The 23938-nt window shown below is 33.3% G+C and overlaps 1 protein-coding gene across 1 annotated transcript in view; it reads left to right on the forward strand.

Moving 5' to 3' along the window:
• Positions 1–23938, forward strand: part of SYCP1 (synaptonemal complex protein 1) — a 120748-nt gene that overhangs the window by 43315 nt on the left and 53495 nt on the right. The window contains exons 16-20 of the mRNA XM_087865756.1: positions 6717–6778; positions 18695–18799; positions 19796–19899; positions 21025–21142; positions 22166–22236. Coding sequence (XP_087721882.1) covers positions 6717–6778; positions 18695–18799; positions 19796–19899; positions 21025–21142; positions 22166–22236 — 460 coding nt within the window. The remainder of the gene's footprint in view (positions 1–6716; positions 6779–18694; positions 18800–19795; positions 19900–21024; positions 21143–22165; positions 22237–23938) is intronic.

A 23938-nucleotide genomic window follows, 5' to 3' on the forward strand; every position in this document is an offset into this window, starting at 1 on the left:
GTCTGTTTTTCTTATTTTAGGATTTAGAGGCCTTAATGATTCTTGGTGGAAAATGTCTGTTATATTTTCACTGAATTTTGAAATTCTATTGATTTGTCATTATGAACTTTGGATTTGGATTATGAACTATTTATAGGAAAATGCTATCCTATTTTAGTCATATGGTATTGTTAATATTCAACAGATTTCATGGCCAAAAGAGAGAGAAGTTCTGTAGTTATTTTGTGAATTTATGACCTTCTAATTAGCTAATCCTAGTAACTCCTATGTTTCATATTTACAGATATGTACAGATGTGGAGAATTACAAAGATAGAAAAACATTTTTTCTAATTTTGGAGAAAAGAATTATTTTTAAAAGATTTATTTTATTTTTAGAGAGAGGGAGTGAGCGAGCATGTGCAAGAGTGGGGAGGGAGTAGAGGGAGAGGTAGTCTCAAGCAGACTACCCCTGAGCATGGAGCCTGACACAGGGCTTGATCCCATGACCCTGAGATCATAACTTGAGCTGAAATCAGGAGTTAGATGCTTAACCATCTGAGCCACACAGGTGCCTCCAAAAGATTTATTTTTATAAATTAAAATAATGCATGAATTGGCAGGTGTTTTTCTAGACTATCTACACAACATCTGTAAGCTGTATTATTAGCTTTGGATACTTGTATAATTAAAATAATTGCAAGAATTTTTGCCTTGGTGTAGGATGTTTGGTTGAACTTTTGAAACTTATGCCTTTCCTTTGGTAATGCCTAATTTCCTACTATTGACTAGACCAAGCTTTGAGTGTCCAAAATTGTACTATTCAATGATACATAATTTCTTTGGTATTATTTTATGTTAGAATGGTTGTAAATGCATTTTTCATCTAATTTTTAAATCTTCCTTCAATTGAATGTTGTATATTAAGGAATAATTTTAGTTCTTAAAATATCTTTAATGGATATTTATTTGTAATAATTCACTCTGATATTGAAATTAAGTGGCTCTTACTGTCAGATTAACAAATCAAATGCATAAGGTGATTTTTCTCATAACAGAGCAATATATTAAGAGAAGTTTGGATAAAAAATTCTTCTAGAACTGTGAAGCAGTTCTGTGTGTGTTTCTTAGCATTATCTTAGGTGCTGTGGGAACATGTACAGGATGTAAAAAACCACGCTCTTGAGAAATCTTTAATTATTGTGGGAGAAATGTTGAACACATAAAATAATTAGAACGGTGTTTCCGAAATGAGGGGATGAGCAAGAATTGTATTAAGGGAAGGAAATATTGGAACTTCTTTTTTTAAAAATATTTCTGCATGTGCATATCTCTTTTTTAACAGCATCTATATACCTTGAAGTTTTTTAAAAAAAATTTTATTGTTATGTAAGTCACCATACAATACATCATTAGTTTTTGATGTAGTGTTCCATGATTCACTGCTTGCATTTAACACCCAGTGCTCCATGCAATATGTGCCCTCCTTAATACCCATCACCAAGCTAACCCATCCCCCCACTTCCCTCCCTTCAGGAACCCTCAGTTTGTTTCTCATAGTCCATAGTCTCTCATGGTTTGTGTCCCCCTCTATTCCCCCCCACTTCATATTTCCCTTCCTTCTCCTAATGTCCTCCATGCTATTCCTTATGTTCCACATAGAAGTGAAACCATGTGATAATTGCCTTTCTGTGCTTGACTTATTTCACTTAGGATCATCCCCTCCAGTTCCATCCATGTCTATGCAAATGGTGGGTATTCATCCTTTCTGATGGCTGAGTAATATTCTATTGTATATATGGACCACATCTTCTTTATCCATTCGTCTGTTGAAGGGCTTCTCGGCTCCTTCCACAGTTTGCTATTGTGGACATTGCTGCTATGAACATTGGGGGTGCATGTGCCCCTTATTTTCACTACATCTGTATCTTTGGGGTAAATACCCAGTAGTGCAATTGCTGGATCATAGGGTAGTTTTATTTTTAACTTTCTGAGGAACTTCTATTTATTTTATGCTTTTCATATGTTTTTATAATGAATATCACAATACATGTATTTATTTTTAAAAATTTTATATGATATATAAATATGTATTTGTGTTTTATACATATTTATGTATTTGGGGTGAATGCTCACAGATTTGTTACTGATGGAGATGTGTTAATGCTGATGACAAGAGGACGCCAAAGGTATCAGTGTGGACTGCAGAATTGGAAAAGACTTTATAGAAGAGGTAGATTTTAAATGTAGACTTTAAGGTATAAAGAGGCTTTGGGTAGTGGTAGAGAATGGTGGAATGTGGAAAGCGTTACGTGTAGGAGCTCAGTGTTAACAATAACATAAGTAAGTGCTCAGCATTAGCTTATTTCCTTATTCTGTTAAAAGTGTAGTTCTCAAAATCAAAATCTTGGATGATACTCTTTTCTCTTTTTTCTCCCTTATCTTTCACTTCTAATTGGTTATCCAGTGCTGCTGTTTCTAACTTTTAATATCTAGCTCATAAAATCTAACTAATGTAATTTTATCTTTCGAATCATTCCCCTTTTCTTCATCTCCACAGACCTAGAACAACTCTAGCCCTTATTTCTTCTTTCCTTTTTTTTAAGATTCCAGCACATTCACTTAGTCTACCAGAGGGATGCATGTGAGTAACATAATGGACACAAATTGTATTTGGCACAAACCATGCTTCAGATCGCCCTCATTTGTCTTCATCTTTGTTCATCCCTTGTTGTATTTAATAGAATACAAACAGAAGCTTTGCCTTATTTTCATAACCTTTTTTCTTGCTGCAATAGCCTGTATTCTTATTGCTTTGTTTCCTGATTATGCTTTGCGTTCTTCCTTGATGGTATATTCTTAAGCTTACATCTTGGTTAGAATATTCCTCCATCAGCCTCCATCGTTCCCTCAGCAGTCTCAGTCATTGACTCATACTAAGACCACTTTTTTTCTGCACAGATAAAGACTGCTCTACGTCTTCTATCTTGACATTAGGTCTGGACCACACACCTCTGACCAATACTAATTGTAGTAGCTTGAGAATCAGTATTTTTGTTTCCAGTCTTGTCTCTTGTTGATTCTCTGCGTTGGTGCTAGAGTGTTCCTTTTAAAAATACAAATCTGACTCTTCTGTGTTGTAAATTGGAGTCATCTCACTGCTTGAGTTTGAACTCTTTAAATATCACCCGATGTTTTATCGTTCATTTAAAGAGTAAGGTAGTGCAGACAAAGCAAATTAAAACCAACTGTAGACACAAAGTCTTTGTCAATTTATTCTCAGTTTTTGACTTGGTACAGTTTGCTTTGCTTCCTCATATGTGTCCTCTCTTCAATTTAGTCTAATGTTGCTCTAAACAGGTTTTACTCCTGTGGTCATTTTTCTGTATTTGTACCCATGTTTGCTTTTACTCTGTTATGTAACAGATTTTCCCTCTAATGTTTTCTATTGCTTTCTTATTTGATGATTAGATAACATAATAACTATTGAATTTAGACTCAGATGTTTATTCCTTGTTTAGTTTTGGATATTTAAGTAGAAACATAACAGACATGGTCTTTGTGCTGATATGAGATTTGTGCTTTACTTAGGGAGACATATAAAATAACATATTTAATTACAAATGAGAATAAGTGCTATGAAGACAATGAAAATGAAACCATGTAAGAAAATAATGGGGCCTAATTTAGATTTGGTGATAAGGCATGACCTTTAACTGACCTCATAAATAAGTGAGATTTAGTGAGGTAAAGCATGTGAGTTGGAGACAGCTTTTCAGTCAGAAGGAAACACATATAGAAATGGTCTGAGTAGAGAAAGACAATTTTCATATAGTTTCACTCATTTATGGAACATAAGAAGTAGGAAGATCGGTAGGAGAAGAAAGGGAAGAAGGAGGGGGGGTAAACAGAAGGGTGAATGAAGCATGAGAGACTATGGACTCTGGGAAACAAACTGAGGGCTTCAGAGGGGAGGAGGTTGGGGGAATGGGATAGGCTGGTGATGGGTATTAAGGAGGGCACGTGTTGCATAGTGCACTGGGTGTTATACGCAAGTAATGAATCATGGAACATTACATCAAAAACTAGGGATGTACTGTATGGTGACTAACATAATAAAAAATATTATTAAAATAAAGATAAAAAAAAGAAATGGTCTGAGTTGTGAAGGAGCTTGGTTAATTCAAGTGACTGAATGAAAGCCTATGTGACTGAGTGTAAGAAGTGATATGAAAAAGGTAATGAAACGAGTATGAGATGATAAGGACAAAATCAGGTAGGAGTAAGGAAAGGAATTTTGATTTTATTCTAACCATGAAGGAAAACCATTAAAAGATTTTTAAGTAGTGGGATGACATGATCTGGTTTACGTTTTTAAAGGATTGCTGCAACTTCCGTATGGCAAATAAATTTGATGGTGGGTGGGGAATGCTGATAGGAAAAAATAGAAGTGGAGAAATTAGCTTGGAAGCTATTTGAGTGGTAGAGGCATGGGAGAATATCTTTTAAAAAAGTGGAATCATATCACACTTATGCTAGTGTTTGGTGAGCTCATGAATCTGAGGACATCTTGTCTATCTTGAGCTCTGAAAATTTTTCTCCTCTTATTTTTTCTTTTCTAGTGTCATTATTCTAAGTTCTGATATGTGGATTTTAGAAATTCTGGATCTATCCTTTATATTTTAAAATTTCTCTTTTATACTTTCTACCTTTTAGTTCTTTTTAGGGAGGGAACTTGGGGAAACATTTTTTGGCTTCCCCTTGCTAATTCAGTCTTTAGTTATGTTAATTTTGCTGTTTTTAAAGTTTTAGTTATCAAATTTTAAATTTCTAAGAGGTCTAGGTGATTTATTTCATGGATATTGTACCCTGTTGGAATATACTGTACTTAGCAAAGTATCTGCTTCTGTTTGCTTTGTTAATTCCTTCTTGGATTTTATTTTAGTTCTTTTAATTGAATTTGGTGCCTCTCTTTTATGGTTTTGCTTTTCTTCACTAATTGTTGGTTCTTGATTATTCATCTAAATATTTGAAAATCTTTTTTCACCTACATATGTTATAATCTGATTTTTCTGATTATGTGGGGTGGGGAAGGGGGAGATGGAGAGGAAAGGTGGGCTAGGTAGCTAATCTTTTGGGTTTAGGAGATGTTTATCTTGCTTAGAGATTATGAGTTGTTTGGGGGCACTGGTGCATCCCTTTGGCTCCAATTCCTAAATCATTGATTAAACTTGAGGTGGGCTTGTGTGGTGGGAGGTATGGTCTAGGTGTTTCACATAGCCTTCATTGAATTAATGTCGGTCCCCCCTCTCCCTGCAGGATTCTTCAACTTTTTGTTTGTTCATGTAGTCTGGTTTTTTAATGTCGTAAATACATATATTTTTTGTGTCTTTTATAAAGGGATTGGGGGTGAGAGAATGTGGAGACATGCTTAGTCCTATCTTTAACCAATCCTTGAATTTGAAAAAATTAACCCTAAAAAGAGTTGGGTAAAAACCTAAAATGAAATGTTGTGGTTAAATAAGCTTTGCTTGTGACAGGTTTTTCTTTGAGAGTCCATAGTGGCATTTTATATTTTGTTGATTTTTTTCCTTAAAAACTATGGGCAATTATTACAATTTTTGTTTATTTTTAATGTACAGAGTAGTTCCAGCAAATCTCTTTTATCTCCAATTGTTAAGAACCCGTAACAGTAAGGAAGGACAATGTTTCAGATACAATAAAATTTTAGGTGACAGCTAGACATCATTTGGGAACTTTGTAGGCAGTTAAACAATCTAAGAAAGAAAATAGGAGGTTTGAGCTGGAAATATTTTAAAAATTAATTAGCCTAATACTGAATTAATATAAGATAGAAAACGTGTTACTATTTAGGGTAGGGGAAAAAAAGGGTGTCAGCAAAGAAAATAGCAGGAGTTTGAGAGGACAGGAAATCAAAGGGAGAAAAGTAGAGAGTAATTAATAACATCAAATGCCAGAAAGCTCCAAAATAAAGAGGACTGAGAATTATACCACAAATCGGTTATTGATGATCTTTGAGATCATAGTTTTTTTTAATGTAATAAGTGTAATTAACGTAATGAGATAGGGATTAGTTTTGCATGGAGCCAAGAAAGAAATGTGTAGATAACAAACAGGAATTTGTCTGCAAAACAAAGTAAGAAATTTGATGGTACTATGAAAGAGCAGACAGGTCAATCAGATATTGTTTTGTATTCAAATAGATGTTTAGATGGGGTGGAGGAATTTAAAGTTTCCTGTAAGAGAGTCCATGTATATTGGTAACATAGCAGCTAAAATCTCAGAGGAGGTAGGAATATTGAGGTCCAGAGCACAATGTCAGAATTAGCTTGAGAAAAGTGGATGACTACTTCTTTTTAGTTTAGAGTGAAGATTAAGAGGTCAGATATTTAGACAGTGATGAAGTAAGAGTAAAGGGACATGCTATGTGACCTCATTCCAAATATATTTTTTATAGATCCATTGCTTATTTTGGTTGATGAACTTGAGTTCATTTGGTTGTGGAATTCTACTTTATAGAAACATTACTAGTAATATCTATACATTATTTTTGCATAGTTCCATTTGGACTTCCTCTATGCTTTATGGTGCTTTAGTTTCACTAACCCATCTCTTGGTTTTTTGCCTTTAAAAAGATGGTATTCTTATTTCTTGTCTCTTCTTTCCTGTTCTTTTAATCTGATTTTTAACACTTTTTTATTCTTTTGTTTCTTTTAGAAGAGATGACTAAGCTTAAAAATAATAAAGAAGTAGAACTTGAAGAATTGAAAAAAATCTTGGTAAGTATATAATTTCTCTTATTAATATAGAGCAGTTACTTTTCAAGATAATGTTGAATCTACTGAGACTCTCTCACTATAGATGTTTTATATTAGTGTTTTCAGTTAAAATATAAAAAAATACATTTATGTTTTAGTAAAGCCACATTCTTATCTGTAGCAAATTAATATATTTTGAAAACTGTCTTGGTGAAGGTGTTTATATTATTTGAACATGTGTTGACAGTACATTTAAGTAAGATCAAATATGCTGTGATATTACTGGTTTACTGATAGTAAATTTGGTATACCTTTGATACCTTTGAGACACAAAGCTACAATTTTGGGGAAGATATATATGTTGTATATCCAGTAACTATGTTTAGTGTTCAGATAGAATCATGTTTAATGAACTTGTTAGGCTAGGCTTAATTATGTTTTAATTGAATACAACATGTGGAGCATGGGCAGCAAACTTTTTTGAAGGACTGGAGAGTAAATGTTTTAGACTTTGTAGTTAATATACAGAATGCTAATTCTCTTCTCCTCCTCCTCCTATTTCCACACCTCCCCTCCCCCTTCTTGTCCTCCTCTTCTCCTTTATTTTTACAACCTTGTAAAAATGTAAAAATTATTCTTAGGTTGAGGGCCTACAAAAAGAGACTGTAGGTTGACTTTATCCAGCAGGCCGTAGTTTGCCAACCCTTATATAATAGTTTATGATTACAGATATTTGATTTTGGGTTTAACCTATTGCATCTCTACCTGATTTTGCAACTCTTGATTCTTCCATCTCTTAGGAATCATTATTTCCAAATGCTTATCCTTTCTCCATTGAATTGCTTTACTTGAACTCTTGCGAAGAATAATGTTTACATTGCTTTCAGATTTGATAATGCATACTTATTTTTTTGTTATACTTTAAGTCTCAGCTTGAATTTCAGTTTAGGTAACCTCTTGATATTATCTATAAACCTCTCTTATCTAGTTTAGGTCTCTGTATGACTTGTGCCTATAGTCACCCTAAACTTTTCCTTTATAGCACTTAACACAAATGGAATTAATTTCTTTTTGGTATAATTGTTTAAAGCTTTATTCACGCTTTGACTCCCCCTTAGCACAGTAGGTGGTATATAGTAGATCCTCAGTGAATAAATAGCGGTATGAAGGTATGCTCGCATAAGGGCTAAGAACACATGCCCTGTTTTCCTTGTAACTTTAGTACTTACTTAGCACAGTGACTGATACTTTATAAGTATTTGTTGAATGAATGAATACTAAGCATTATTTTTACTATAAAGATTCACTCCTATGCAGATAAGGATTGGTTTAGGGTTTTGTTAAATTTGGACAGCAATGGAACACAATATTTTGGTCTTTAAAATTGTAATGTTTCTATTGCTATCCAGCTCTTTACTTCTTAGCTATATGACTGAGAGCAAATTAACTAAATTCTTGATGCCTCAGTTCTCCATCTATGAAATAGGGGAAATAATTGTACATATCTAATGGGGTAGTTGTAAGGAATAAATAGAACAATATATTTGCCCATTTCGCAAACATATGTTGAGTTTCTGTTATGCTGTACTCTAGGGGTACATTTGGGAGTGAATGGATGCATATGCTGCTTTTGTGGAACTACAGTCATGAAATATCACACTTAAATATAAGCGGTTACTGAAAGGTAATATTAAAATGGTGACAAAGGCAATTAAGGAAAGTGCTAATAAAGGGAGTGCTATGAGGCCTATAATAAAGGGATTTGAACTAGTTAGGTCAGAAGAGCCTTTTTTTGAAAAAGTAAAGTTTGAACTGAAATCCAGATAAGGAAGGAAGAGCTTATCAGGTAGAGGACATATTATGTGTAAAGGTCCTTTGATAGGAAGGAGTATGGTGAGTGCAACATGGAGTGAAAAGAAGAGTGGTGCAAAATGAGCCTAGAGAGTTAGGTAGTAGGAGCGTGGCAATTCATGGCCTTTTGAATCATATCAGGATAATTTTATATTTATACTAAGGAATGGAAAGCTCTGAAGAATTTCAGTAGTGACTTGGTTTGCATTTTGAAAAGCTCATTTGCTTTGCAATATTGAGAACAGTGTATTAAGATAGAACAGTTAAGTAGACAGACAATCACAATAGCCAGAGGAGAGATGATTATAGCTTAGGCTGGGAGGTGGTGGTGAGAAAAAAATGGATGATTTTGAGAGATATTTAAGATTTAAATACTATGGATTGATCTAGGGGGATATTAGCATTTGTTGAAAAAATTCCTTTTTTCCGTTGAGTTGCTTTTGCACATTTATAAAAATCAATTGGCCATATTTGTGTGGATCTGTTTCTGGACTATTTCTGTTTTCTTGATCTATTATCAATTCACCAATAAATGATGTCCTGATTACTATAGCTTTGTAGTTGGTCTTAGGTTTGGGTAGTGTGATTCCTCCAGCTTTATTATTCTTTTTCAAAATTTTTAGCTATTCTAGTTCCTTTATCATATAGATTTTCAGCTTGTCTGTATCTACAAAAATCCTGCCAGAATTATGATAGTAATTGTGTGAAATCTATAGATCAAGTTGGACTGAATTGCTGTTGTTACTTATGTTGAGTCTCCTAAAACATGAACAGGGTATCTATTTGTCCATTTGTATAGATCTTCCTTGAATCTTTAATTAGCAGTTTGTAGTTTTCAGCGTACAGGTCTGTACATGTTACATTATATTTGTACCTAAATATTTCCTTTCTTGAAGGTATTTTAAATGTATTTAAAAATATTTTTCCAGTTGTACATTGCTGGTAGATGGGAATATGATTGCTTTATGCACTGACCTTGTATCATGCAGTCTTGCTATAAAATCATTTATTAGTTCTAAGAGTTTTTTGCACACTCCTTATAATTTTCTACATAGAGAGTCATTTGTCTGCAAATAAGGACAGTTGTAGTTCTTTTATTTTTATCTAACTGCACTGGATCAGACTTATAATATGATCTTGAACAGGAGTGGTAAACATGTATATCTTTGATGTTTTGATCTTAAGGGAAAAACATTCAGTGTTTCACCATTAAGTATGATGTTGATAATAGGATTTTTTTCGTAGAAGTGCCCTTTTTTTTTTTTTTTTTAAAGATTTTATTTATTTATTTGACAGAGATAGAGATAGCCAGCGAGAGAGGAAACACAAGCAGGGGGAGTGGGAGAGGAAGAAGCAGGCTCATAGTGGAGGAGCCTGATGTGGGGCTCGATCCCATAACGCTGGGATCATGCCCTGAGCCGAAGGCAGACGCTTAACCGCTGTGCCACCCAGGCGCCCCGAGAAGTGCCCTTCTATTCTTAGTTTTTTGACAGTGTTTTATTATGAATCTCTGTTGAATTTTGTCAAATGCTTTTTCTGTGTGTACTGATATGTGGTTTTTCTTTTTTAGAATATTAATGTGGTGTATGTAGTAGTACATTGATTGGTTTTCAAGTATTGAACTAGCCTTGCATTCTTGGGATAAATCCCAGTTGGTGTGGTATATTTTTCTTTTCCTATATTGTTGAATTTGATTTGTTAATATTTTGTTGAGGATTTTTATTTTAGTGTTCATGGGAAGCCTATAGTTTTCTTTGATTGTCTTTGTCTGGTTTTGGAATTAGGCTATTTCTGACCTCAGAAAATGAGTTGGGAAGCATTTCTTTCATTTCTGTTTTCTGGAAGAGATAGTGTAGAATTAGTGTTAGTTCTTCCTTAAACATTTGGTAGAATTTTCTGGTGAAATCATCTAAACTTAAAGACTCTTTTTTGGCATCCTTTAATCCTTTAATCATGATGAATCTAATGTCTATCATTATTGTGGAACTATTCAGGTTACCTGTTTAATCTTAGGTGATTTTGGTAGTTTGTGGTTTTTAAGGAATTAGTCCATTTCATTGAAGTTGTCAACTCTCTGTGCATGGAGTTATTTGTAGCATTCCCTGTTATTTTTTAAATGTCTATGGAGTCTATAGTGTTTACCCTTACTTTCATTACTAATATTGATGATTTGTGTCTTTTCTTTTTTTTCTTTGCAATCCTGATAGAAGTTTATTAATTTTACTGATCTTTTCAAATAACAAGCTTTCTGTTTTGTTGATTTTTCTCTACTGTTTTTCTATTTTCAGTTTCATTGATTTCTTCTCCTTTACTGTTTCCTACCTTCTGCTTGCTTTGGGTTTATTTTGATCTTTTTCTAGGTTCTTAAGATGGAAACAGATGGTTGTTTTGAGAACTTTCTTTTCCAATATGAGCATTTAATGCTATAAATTTTCTTTAATCATCTCTTTAGCTGCATCCCACAAATTTTGTTACATTGTATATTCATTTTCATTTAGCTTAAAATATCTTCTAATTTCTTGATTTCCTTTTTGACCCTGGGGTTATTTAGAAGTCTGTTATTTAATTTCCATGTATTTGGAGATTTTCCTGTTTTATTTCTGTTATTCATTTCTAGTTTAATTCCATTATGGTCAGAGAATATACTTTATTATTTAAATTTGTTAAGGATGTAATATAACTTAGTAAATGTTCTTAGTACTTGTAAAGAATGTGTACCCTGCTATTGTTAGGTATAGTTGGGATGATGTTTGAAAATCTTCTGTGGTGTTGATTTTTTTTTTTTTTTTTGGTCCTGTTCTATTATTTACTGAGAGAGAGGTGTTAAGATCTCTGATTTTGATTTGGTAATTGTTTCTTTCTATTTATGTCAATGTTTGCTTCACATATTTTGAATTTCTGTTGTAAGCCTCACATTCATATAAAACTATTATATCTTCCTGACAAATTGATCTTTGATCATTATTAAATATCTCTGTCTCTGATAGTATCCTTTTGTCTTGAAGAATGTTTATGATTTGCATGGTATGTCTTTCAACCTGTATTAGTCTTTATATTTGTAGATACTTATATATATGGATATATGTAGCCTATGTATAAATGGGTGTTTTATGCACTATTGCTAGAGTTAGCTTTTCAAATAACAAATACAATCATGTTCTATGCCATATCAAAACTGTAAATAGTTCCACATTGCCTACCAATAAAATTCAGACTCTTTAAGTACAATTAGTAGGTTTTTAAAAAAAGTTTTTATTTAAATTCAATTATCATATAGTGTATTATTAGTTTCAGGGGTAGAATTTAATGATTCATCAGTTGCATATAATACCCAGTGCTCATTACATCTAGTGCGCTCTTTGATGCCTGTCACCCAATTATCCTATCCCCCCACTCTCCTCCCCTCCAGCAACCCTCAGTTTGTTTCCCAGAGTTAAGAGTCTCTTATGGTTTGCCTTTCTCTCTGTTTTTATCTTATTTTATTTTTCCTTCCCATCCCCTATGTTGATCAGTTTTGTTTCTTAAATTCCACATATGAGTGATATCATACAGTATTTGTCTTTCTCTATTTCGCTTAGCATAATACCCTGTAGTTCTGTCCACATCATTGCAAATGGCAAGATTTCATTCTTTTTGATGACTAATATTCCATTGTATTTGTACCACATCTTCTTTATCCATTCATCTGTTGATGGACATGTGGGCTCTTTCCATAGTTTGGTTATTGTGGACATTGCTGCTCTAAACATTGGGGTGCATGTACCCCTTCAAATCACTATATTTGTATCCTTTGGATAAATACCTTGTAGTTGCAATTGCTGGGTCGAGGGGTAGTTTTATTTTTACTTTTTGAGGCGCCTCCATACTGTTTTCCAGAATGGCTGCACCAATTTGCATTCCCACCAACAGTGTGAGAGGGTTCCCCTTTCTCTGAATCCTCACCAACATCTGTTGTTTCCTGAGTTGTTAATTTTAGTCTTCTGACAGGTGGTTTTAATTTGCATTTCCCTGATGCCGGGTGATATTGACCGTTTTTTCTTGTGTCTGTTAGCCATCTGGATGTCTTCTTTGGAAAAATATCTGTTCATATCTTCTGCCCATTTCTTAACTGGGTTTTTGTTTCTTGGGTGTTGAGTGATAATTTCTTTATAGATTTTGGATACTAGCCCTTTATCTGATATGTCATTTGTGAATACCTTCTCCCATTCTGTGGGTTGCCTCTTAGTTTTGTTGATTATTTCCTGTGCAAAAGCTTTTTATCCTTATGCAGTCCCAATAGTTCATTTTTGCTTTTGTTTCCCTTGCCTCTGGAGATGTGTCTAGCAAGAAGTTGCTGCAGCTGAGGTAAAAAATGTGGCTTCCTGTGTTCTCCTCTAGGATTTCGATGGATTCTTATCTCACATTTAGGTCTTTCATCCATTATGAATTTATTTTTATGTATGGTGTAAGAAAATGGTCTGGTTTCATTCTTCATGAGGCTGTCCAATTTTTCCAGCACAATTTGTTGTAAAGACTGTCTTTTTTCCATTGGATGTTCTTTCCTGCTTTGTCCAAGATGAGTTGGCCATAGAGTTGAGGGTCCATTTCTGGGTTCTCTGTTCTGTTCCATTGATCTGTGTGTCTGTTGTTGTGCCAGTACCATACCATCTTGATGATTATAGCTTTGTAATACAGCTTGAAGTCTGAAATTGTGATGCCTCCAGCTTTGCTTTTCTTTTTCAAGATTGCTTTAGCTATTTGGGGTCTTTTCCAGTTCCATATAAATTTTAGAATTGTTTCTGGGGGAGCCTAGGTTGCTCAGTCATTAAGCATCTGCCTTTGCCTTAGGTCATGATCCCAGTATCCTGGGATCATGCCCCACATCATGCTTCCTGCTCAGCAGGGAGCCTGCTTCTCCCTCTCCCTCTGCTGCTCCCCCAGCTTGTGCTCTCTTGCTCTCTCTCTCAAATAAATAAATAAAATCTTTAAAAAAATTTTTTTAGAATTGTTTGTTCTAGCTCTGTGAAAGATGCTGGTGGCATTCTGATAGGGATAGCACTGAATCTATAGATTGCTTTGGGTAGCATAGACATTTTAACAATATTTGTTCATCTGATCCATGAGCATATTTCCATTTCTTTGTGTCTTCCTCAATTTCTTTCATAAGTGTTGTATAGTTTTCAGAGTAAAGATCTTTTCCCTCTTTCATTAGGTTTATTCCTTAGGTATCTTATGATTTTTGGTGCAATTATAAATAGCATCAATTCTTTGATTTCTCTTTCTGCTGCTTCATTGTTAGTGTATAGAAATGCAACAGACTTCTGTCCATTGATTTTATATCCTGTGACTTTGCTGAATTCCTGTATCAGTTCTAGCAGTTTTTTGGTGGAGTCTTTCAGGTTTTCTACATAGAGTATCCTGTTGTCTGGGAAGAGTGAAAGTTTGACTTCTTTTTTGACTATTTGGATGCCTTTTATTTCTTTTTGTTGTCTGATTGCTGAGGCTAGAACTCTACTACTGTTATACAACGGTGTTAAGAGTGGACATACTTGTCATGTTCCTGACCTTAGGGGAAAAGCTCTAAGTTTTTCACCTGTTGAGGGTAATATTCACTGTGGGTCTTCCATATATGGCTTTTATGATGTTGAGCTATGTTCCCTCTATCCCTACATTGTGGAGGGTTTTTATCAAGAGAGGATGCTGTATTTTATCAAATGCTTTTTCTGCATCTATTGAGAGGATCATATGGTTCTTATTCTTTCTTTTATTAATGTGGTGTATCATGTTGATTGATTTGTGGATGTTGAACTACCCCTAGAGCCCAGGAATAAATCCCACTTGGTCATGGTGAATAATTCTTTTAATGTACTGTTGGATCCTATTAGCTAGTATCTTGTTGAGAATTTTGGCATCCATGTTCATCAGGGATGTTGGTAATTCTCCTTTTTAGTGGGGTCTTTGTGTGATTTTGGGATCAAGGTAATGCTGGCCTCATAGAACGAGTTTGGAAGTTTTCCTTCCATTTCAATTTTTTTTGGAACAGTTTCGAAAGAATTGATACTAATTTTTTAAATGTTTCGTAGGAATCCACTGGGAAACCATCTGGCCCTGGACTCTTTTTTGTTGGGACATTTTTTATTACTGCTTCAATTTCCTTGCTGGATATGGGTCTGGACAGGTTTTCTATTTATTCCCATTTTAGTTTTTGTAGTGTATATGTTTTTAGGAATGTATCTATTTCTTCCAGATTGCCTAATTTGTTGGCATATAATTGCTCATAATATTCTTTTATAATTGTTTGTATTTCTGTGGTGTTGGTTGTGATCTCTCCTTTTTCACTGGTGATTTTTAAAATTTGGGTCCTTTCTCTTTTCTTTTTGATAAGTCTGGCCCGGGGTTTATCAATCTTGTTAATTCTTTCAAAGAACCAGTTCTTAGTTTTGTTGATTTGTTCTTTTTTTTTTTTTTTAATTTCTAGTCATTTATTTCGGCTCTAATCTTTATTATTTCTCGTCTCCTGCTGGATTTAAGCTTTATTCGCTGTCCTTTTTCAAGCTCCTTTAGGTATAAGGTTAGGTTGTGTATTTGAGACTTTTCTTGCTTTTTGAGGAAGGCCTGTATTGCTATATACTTCCCTCTTATGACTGCCTTTGCTGCATCCCAAAGGTTTTGAACTGTCATGTTTTCATTTTCATTTGCTTCCATGTATTTTTTAAAATTCTTCTTTAATATCCTTGTTGACCCATTCATTCTTTAGTAGGATATTTTTTAACTGCTTTGTATTTGTGGTCCTTCCAATTTTTTCTTGCAGTTCACTTCAAGTTTCATAGTACTGTGGTCTGAAAATACCTAGGGTATGATCTCAGTCTTTTTGTACTGGTTGAGTCCTGATTTATGACCCAGTATATCTATTCTGGAGAATGTTACATGTGCACTTGAAAAGAATGTGTATTCTGCTGCTTTAGGATGAAATGCTCTGAATATATCTGTTAAGTCCATCTGGTCCAGTGTGTCATTCAAAGCTCTTGTTTCCTTGTTGATCTTCTGCTTAGATGATCTGTCCATTGCTGTAAGTGAGGTGTTAAAGTCTGCTACTATTGTTATTATCAATGAGTCTCTTCAATTTGTTTTTAATTGATATGTGTATTTGGCTGATCCCACGTTGGGGGCATAAATATTTACAATTGTTAGATCTTCTTGTCAGATAGACCCCTTTATTATGATATAGTGTCTTTCTTCATTTCTTATTACAGTCTTTGGTTTAAAATCTTGTTTACCTGATATAAGGATGGCTACTCTAGCTTTCATTTGATGTCTATTAGAGTGATAAATGGTTCTCCACCCCCTCATTTTCAATCTGATGGTGTCTTTGGGTCTAAAATGAGTCTCTTGTTTCCCAGAGTCCATAGTCTCTCATGGTTCCTCCCCCCTTCTGTATGGTGACTAACATAATAAAAAATTATTATTAAAAAAAAATAAAAGGAGTCTCTTGTAAGCAGCATATTGATGGGTCTTGTCTTTTTTTTTTTTTTTTAAATCCATTTTGATACCCTGTATCTTTTGTTTGGAGCATTTAGTCCATTTACATTCAGAGTAATTATTGAAAGATATGAATTTAATGCCATTGTATTACCTGTAAAGTTACTCCTCCTGTAGATTGTCTCTGTTCCTTTCTGGTCTTTGTTACTTTTGGTCTATCTTTCTGCCCAAAGGTTCCCTTTTGATATTTCTTGCAGGGCTGGTTTAGTGTTCATGAATTCCTTTAGTTTTTGTTTGTCTTGGAAACTTTCTTTCTGCTTCTATTCTGAATGACAGCCTTGCTGGGTAAAGTATTCTTGGCTGCATATTTTTCCCATTTAGTGCATTGAATATAGCCTGCCAGTCCTTTCTGGCCTGTCAGGACTCTATGGACAGGCATGCTGCCAGCCATATGTGTCTACCCTTGTAGGTTAAGAACCTCTTGTCCTGAGATGCTTTCAGGATTTTATCTTTACCTTTGTAATTTGCAAGTTTCACTATAATATGTTGAGGTGTTGACCTATTTTTGTTGATTTTGAGGATAGCTCTCTGTGCTTCTTGGAATTGAATGCCTGTTTTCTTCCCCAGATTAGGGAAGTTCTCAACTATAATTTGTTCAAATAAACCTTCTGCCCCTTTTTGCCCACTCTGCTTCTTCGGTGACCCCTATAGTATGGATATTATTTCACTTTATGGAATTGCTGAGTTCCCTAAGTCTACCTTTGTGATCTAATAGTTTTCTTTCCCTCTTCTTTCAGCATCATTATTTTCCATAATTTAATCTTCTGTATCACTGATTCACTCTTCTGATTCGTTCATCCTGGTTTTTATTTCCTCCACTTGGGACTGCATCTCAATTATAGCATTTTTAATTTTGGCCTGACTGGATTTTAGTTCTTTTATCTCTATAGTAAGAGATCCCCTAGTGTCTTCTATGCTTTTTTCAAGCCCAGCTAGTATCTTTATAATCGTTGTTTTAAATTGTAGTTCAGACATCTTACTTATATCTGTATTGATTAAATCCTTGGCTATGAGTACTACCTCCTGTTCTTTCTTTTGGGGTGAATTTCTCTGTGTCATCATTTTGTTCAGAAAAGAAGAAAGGAGGAGAAAAAGACAACAAAAACAATGACAGCAACAACAACAACAACAAAACCAAAAAAACCTAGATGCTGGGTTTGTTTTGGTCTGCTTGTTAAAAACAAAACAAAACAAAACAAAACTAGATCCCAAAATAAGAAAGACACACACACACACACACACACACACACACACACACTCTGTTGAATAACAGGAGGAATTGATAGTAATTAAGTACCCATAACTTAAGAAAAATGGTTGTTTTATACTTCATCTTGCTCAATTTCTAGACTATGCTATCCAGTACAGTAGATACTAGCCAAATGTGGCATTTAAATTTAAATTAATTAAAGTAGACCAAATTTAAAAAGTCACTTCCTCAGCTCCAATAGCCACATTTGAAGTGCTCAGTTTCTACCATATGTTCCTATTATTGCAGAAAGTCCTATTGTATGGGACTCATCTAAAGTGAAGGTTGACAAAATTTTTATCTAAACAGCCAGTAGCAAATTTTTAGGCTTTGTGGGCCATATTGATCTCTGTTGTAGCTTTTCAACTTTGTTGTTATAAGGCAAAATGGGAATATACAATACATAAATATATTGGCTGTATTACAGTAAGACTTTGTTAAAAACAAGCAGTGGCTGGATTTAGCATATGGACTGTAGGTTGTTCATCTTGGTTGTCTAGAACATTGAATTTAATTCTTTTTTTTTTTTTTAAAGATTTTATTTATTTATTTGACAGAGATAGAGACAGCCAGTGAGAGAGGGAACACAAGCAGGGGGAGTGGGAGAGGAAGAAGCAGGCTCATAGCAGAGGAGCCTGATGTGGGGCTCGATCCCATAACGCCGGGATCACGCCCTGAGCCGAAGGCAGACGCTTAACCGCTGTGCCACCCAGGCGCCCCTGAATTTAATTCTTGATACCTTATTTAAAATTGAATATTGACAAAGTGAGTCCATCCTGAGGGAATAAAGCAAAACCATTTCATCAGAAGAATGATAATAAGAATTAGAGATTTTAGAATAGGTAAGAGAAAAGTTTGGGAGTGTTGATAACTCTCTTCAAGTATTTGTTAGCTATCGTGTAAAAAAGGAACTAGACTTCTATGTGACTAAGGAAGGCAGAACAACGACCATTGCGTAAAAGTTATAGGGAAGCACATTTTAGTATAAGGACAAACAGGATTGATGGACTAGTGAGTGACTAATAAATGCTAATAAATTGGAGTAATTTATGTATAAGATAAGGTTTGAATTCAATGACCTGTATGATTTTTTTTTTCTTCAATGAAAAAGTTAAGGGCTCCATCCTTTGACTCTTCTGTCGTCATATATAGTTTAGGAGTTTACTCAATTATGACTTGGTTTCTCTCTCTCTCTCTCTCCCTTTTTTTAAATTTAGCCAGAGAGAAACTTATAATTCTCTTTGCTCTAGTTAGGCAGTTTGATTATTTTACATATGTGTGTGCTTTGGCTTTCATGATTTGTTAATGTTCTTAAATAGGCAGGAAATCAAAAGCTTTTAGATGAAAAGAAACAATTTGAGAAGATTGCTGAAGAATTAAAAGGAGTAGAAGAAGAACTAACTGGTCTTCTCCAAACCAGAGAGGTTTGTTTAAAAAAGACATATTTTTCTTTCCAACTTTTTGTTAGTAGAGGACAGATTTACAGAATTAATTGTGGTATAGCTATTAACTTTGTGAAGGATTTCTTCTCAAAATTCCTTTCAGAGGAAGTCTTCCTGCTACATTTAATATACTAATGATTGATTTGAAAGAAATCTAGAGAATCTTCATATTATAATGTGAGAAAGGTCAACATTAAGATATCAGTAGTATGCATAATGCTGTGGTTTATAACAATCACATTTTTGATGTTCAATATTTCTTAATTTATACATTTAAAATTTCACTTTAGGTTCTTCATTTATAAAAATTTTTATAGTGCTCATACAATAATTTTAGAATGTATTTTTATTTTAAAAGTATTTTTTCAGTACATAATAGCATTATATTGTAACTTTTTATAATAAGAACTGCTTAGGTTTTTGTTTTTTTTTTCCGAAGATTTTATTTATTTATTAGCACAAGCAGGGGAAAGGGCATAGGGGAAGGGAGAGGGACAAGCAGACTCTCTGCTGAACATGGAGCTGGATGTGGGTCTTGATCTCAGGATCCCGAGATCATGACCTGAGCTCAAGTCAGACGCTTAACTGACTGAGTCAGCCAGGTGCCCCCAGAACAGCTTAGTTTTTAAGATTCTACCTGATTTCATTAATTAATATATTCTTTCTTAATATAAGATTTTAATTGAGATTACTTACCTGGTAGAGTAAAATTGATGAAAATATTTTATAATAGGTAAATATATGATTTTACTGGTTGAGCTTTAGAATACCAAGATGCAGTTCACTTAAATTATATTTGTCATTGCTCTTTGGTTCTAAAATTACAATGGTTTTGTCATTAAATCTATTAAATTTTAAAATTTTGATATTTCTTACCAAAATATTGCTAAATATATGACTTGATTACAAAATAGCCATACTTTTAAATAAGAAAATTGCAAAAAAAAATCTTTGCTGTGATTTATACACATTTTCCAGGAAAAAGTACATGATTTGGAAATACAGCTAACTGCTATTGCGACAAGTGAACAGCATTATTCCAAACAGGCTGAAGAGCTGAAAACTGAGCTTGAAAATGAGAAGTAAGTTTTCTATCTATAAGCTACGTATTCAATTTCTAAGGTTTCTGATAGTTAATAATAAGTAAGTTATATTCAATATTTATTTGAATGGAGTTGAAGTTGTATTTTATTCCTAATTAGAGATCAAAATAATTTATTAATTTCATTGTTAATTAAATTAGCAATGAAATATATATATCATTAACATAAAAAGAGTACATCATAAAGTTGAAAACTTCTTTAGAAGATCACTATGTTACTTTTCTTGGAGATATTTAGTTCCTGATAAAAATAATCATTTGCAGTTCTACCTAGTTATTTTGGTTGTTTTGTTAAATTATTTCATAGGTTTGTTTTGTTGAAGTGACCAAAATAAATGCAGGTCATTGAACTATGGGTAAAATTCATCTATTAGTCAAAATTCCTTTTAATAAATGGACTGGTTAGTTTATACTTTGGTATAAATTTGTGTTATCCTTGGTATGTTTTCTTTTTCAAACTTGCCTTTTTTAATCTACTCTTTGATAAGTTTCCAGTACTGGTAAGTAGGAGAAGATAATAGGTGCTGCTGAAATCATTCCATAGAGCCACAGTCCCCTTCTTTTACTTAAAATGGATCCTGACTGCAACCAATAATAGCAGTAATCTCTCTTCCAGTGTAGAGCATTTGAGACCTTATAAGAGCAGTTCAGGTGTTATGCACAGAAGTTAAACCTAGTTTTATTTATTTTAATGAAAATATTTTGTTAAAAATAGTTCATGCCTCATGTACAACTTTAATCAAATCACCAGAAGTTTGGAATAGTTTCTAAGAGACAGTATACTATAGACAAAAAATTATATGAAGGAAATAATATATACTTCAAAATTTGTGGAGAAATATGGGGCATGAGGCGTGTAGGGAATATTCAAGGAAATATGACATCTTGAAAAACTCATAGAAAATTTTAAACTTAATACAAAGTAGAGGAAATAAGGTACATGCTGCTTCATTACATATCATTCAGCTTCAGAAATTAACTAATGGCCAATCTTATTTATACTCCCAGCCCTTTCTCCCTTTACCCTAAGATTATCTTGAATTAAATTCCACATCATATAATTTAATAGGTAAATATTTAGGTCTGACATGTTTTTAAAAAATAGGCTTAAGACTACTGAACTAAATGCAAGCTGCAACAGGCTTTCACTGGAGAACAAAGAACTAGCACAAGAAACAAGTGATATGGCCCTAGAAATCAAGAAACAACAAGAAGATATTGATGTGAGTTGATAAAGAAAGTACCAGTGACTTAGTTTTCTTTCCTTTTTTTTTTTTTTTTTAAAGATTTTATTTATTTATGTGACAGAGAGGGGGAACACAGCAGGGGGAGTGGGAGAGGAAGAAGCAGGCTCATAGCTGAGAAGCCCGATGTGGGACTCTATCCCGGTACGCCGGGATCACGCCCTGAGCCGAAGGCAGACGCTTTAACGACTGCGCTACCCAGGCACCCCGTGACTTAGTTTTCTAACCTGTAAAATTAGGGTATTAGAATAGATGACCTTCCAAGATTTTTTAACCTTTAAAATCTGATTATGTTAGAGCTGATACTTTGTTTCAGAAGAAAAATATGCATATTGATTTTGATGGTGATAATGGGCAACAGAATATAGAGACTACCCATTGATAAAGTTAATCTAATTTTAAGCATCAAGATTTTTATGAAGTATTTATTCAACAAGTATTTATTAAGTAAATCATGTAAGAATATGGAGGATACAATGGTGAATAAAATATCTTCCTCTTTAAGTTCTTATGGCTCAGTAGAAAAACTAAATGCTCAAATAACTTAAACAACATACTATGTTATATGTGTTGTTTTGGGGACCAGGTGTTAGCAGAACTGACAGGATTACTTCTGCCTTGGTGGAAGAGAAGGCTTCAGAGAGAGTATAGCATTGACTTTTGGCCTTAAAATATGAATAACTATGAGTTCAGTAGGTAACAGTGAATGGAAAAGCATTCCTTGAAGTCACAACAATATGAACAGAGGATAGAAGGCTTAAATTATCACTGGGAAACAGCAAGTAAGACTCGTTTTTTTAGCTGCTATATAGAGATTGTTAGGGGAATAATTAAAATAAGGCTGGAAAAATAGTGTGGAACTTTGCAAGGTAAATAGCCCATTGTCTTGTTTTATATATAACTAAATGAATTTTATGCTGACAGATAAAGGTTTTAAATAATAGTTTCAGTGTTATTTTTGTTGAAACAAAATAATATAAACAACATTGATTATTTCCTTAGAATAGCAAAAAGCAAGAAGAAAGGATGTTGAAACAAATAGAAAAACTGGAAGAAATGGAAACACAGTTAAGGCAAGACTAATGAGTTGGCTTTTTTTGTCTGGCAAAAGATTTTAGTATTTCTTTTCTGTTAATTTGTTATAGTTAATTTAGATAATACTTAATGTTGAATATGGTATAAAGTAAAAAATTAGAACTACTATGTTGGAGTTCTGCTTAAAAATAAAATTGTAATAGTATCTTTTGTTCTTAGTGTTGAAATAGTGAGATTAGCCTTAGAGATTAATTTTAAAGCATCCTGAACTTTCTTATATTTAGTATTTAAGAAAGTAATTATATACAAGAAAATTTAGAAGAGAAATTTTTTAAAAAATTAACATTTTTAAACATTGTCCATGTTTCTAGGTGTTTTCACAATCATCTGTTTTAATGCCTATAAACCAGTCAAGTGGATATAACAGTATTTATTTTAATCCTTTTTGTTTTTAGATATTTACATTTTCTAGTTTTCCACTATCATAAATAGTACCGTAGTCAACATTTTGGCACATACAGGTTTTCTCCTTATTTTGAATTTGATAGGATACGTTTCAAGGAATACAATTTCCTGAGTTACTGGAATAATTGTTTCAATAACTTTTAATAGTCAAATGGTTTCTAATGGGTTATACTGGTTGTAAACCATATAGTACAGCTGCTATTGTATGAAAATGATGGTTCTAAAATCTTTTAATTTGTTTTGGGTATTATCATGAATTTATTTGATAATATAACATAAAAACAACTCATCGTTCTTATGATTTGTAACTTTCATTTTTTGCGGAAGGTTTGGAATTTTTTATGTTTGCTTGCTAGAATTTCTTATTTCTAAAATTGCCTGTATCTCTTCCCCATTAATATTTTGAGGTCTTAATTGTTTTCTTACTGATTTATTTAAGCTTTAAAAAATATAGTAATCCTTTATCTTATTTTATTTACAGTACATATTTTCCCCAACTTGTCTTCCTTTCACTTTGGGTAATTTTTTGTTGTGTATAAGTTTTGATTTTGTATTAGATCTAATTGTCTTTTTTTTTGAGGGGAGGGGTAATTTTTCATATTGCTTTTCTACTTAGAAATTTTTTGCCTGTTTGAAATCTAATATTAATCTTTTCTTTAGTTCTTTTTCAAATTGGTATATTGATATTTAGTTTTTCTTTCTCTTTTTCAAATAATAAAAACATTTCAATATAGCAGTTTACTTCTTAACACAGCTATGGATCTATGACTTGGGTTTTGATATATAGTATTTTTATATTTATTTTCTAAGTAACATGTTTTTGTATTTTGTTTCCTTTTAATCCATTAGTAACTTAGATGATTTCCAAATATTTGGGGGCTCTTGTTTGTACTTATATTCTCGAAGTATTAAGTTTTGGTTTTTTATATTTGGTTAACATACAGGATTGAGTTATATGGGGTCAGTATGAATAAAGTGCTGTGTACAGTTCCTGGCCACATAACTGTTATTGTTACCTAGGTTTGGAAAGTCTTTTATTGTATTTCTAATGATTGCTTTAGTTGTTTTTGCTCGGTTTTCTCCTTGAGAAGTAGCTGTTATTTTTAGATTGAATTTCTGTGACTAAGGCACTTTGCATTTTGAGGATAAAAAGTGAAGACCTATCTTAGGGAAAGGCTGCTTTATATTTAAGAGAATTCAGATTATTTGGATAATATCTTTTTGTACATGTACCTACTCTATGGAATTACAGAACTGTAAATATAAATATATAGG

This window comes from Ursus americanus, chromosome 12 (genome assembly GCF_024610735.1).
Source record: "Ursus americanus isolate L20-20 chromosome 12, mUrsAme1.1.p, whole genome shotgun sequence".
NCBI classification, from domain to species: domain Eukaryota; kingdom Metazoa; phylum Chordata; class Mammalia; order Carnivora; family Ursidae; genus Ursus; species Ursus americanus.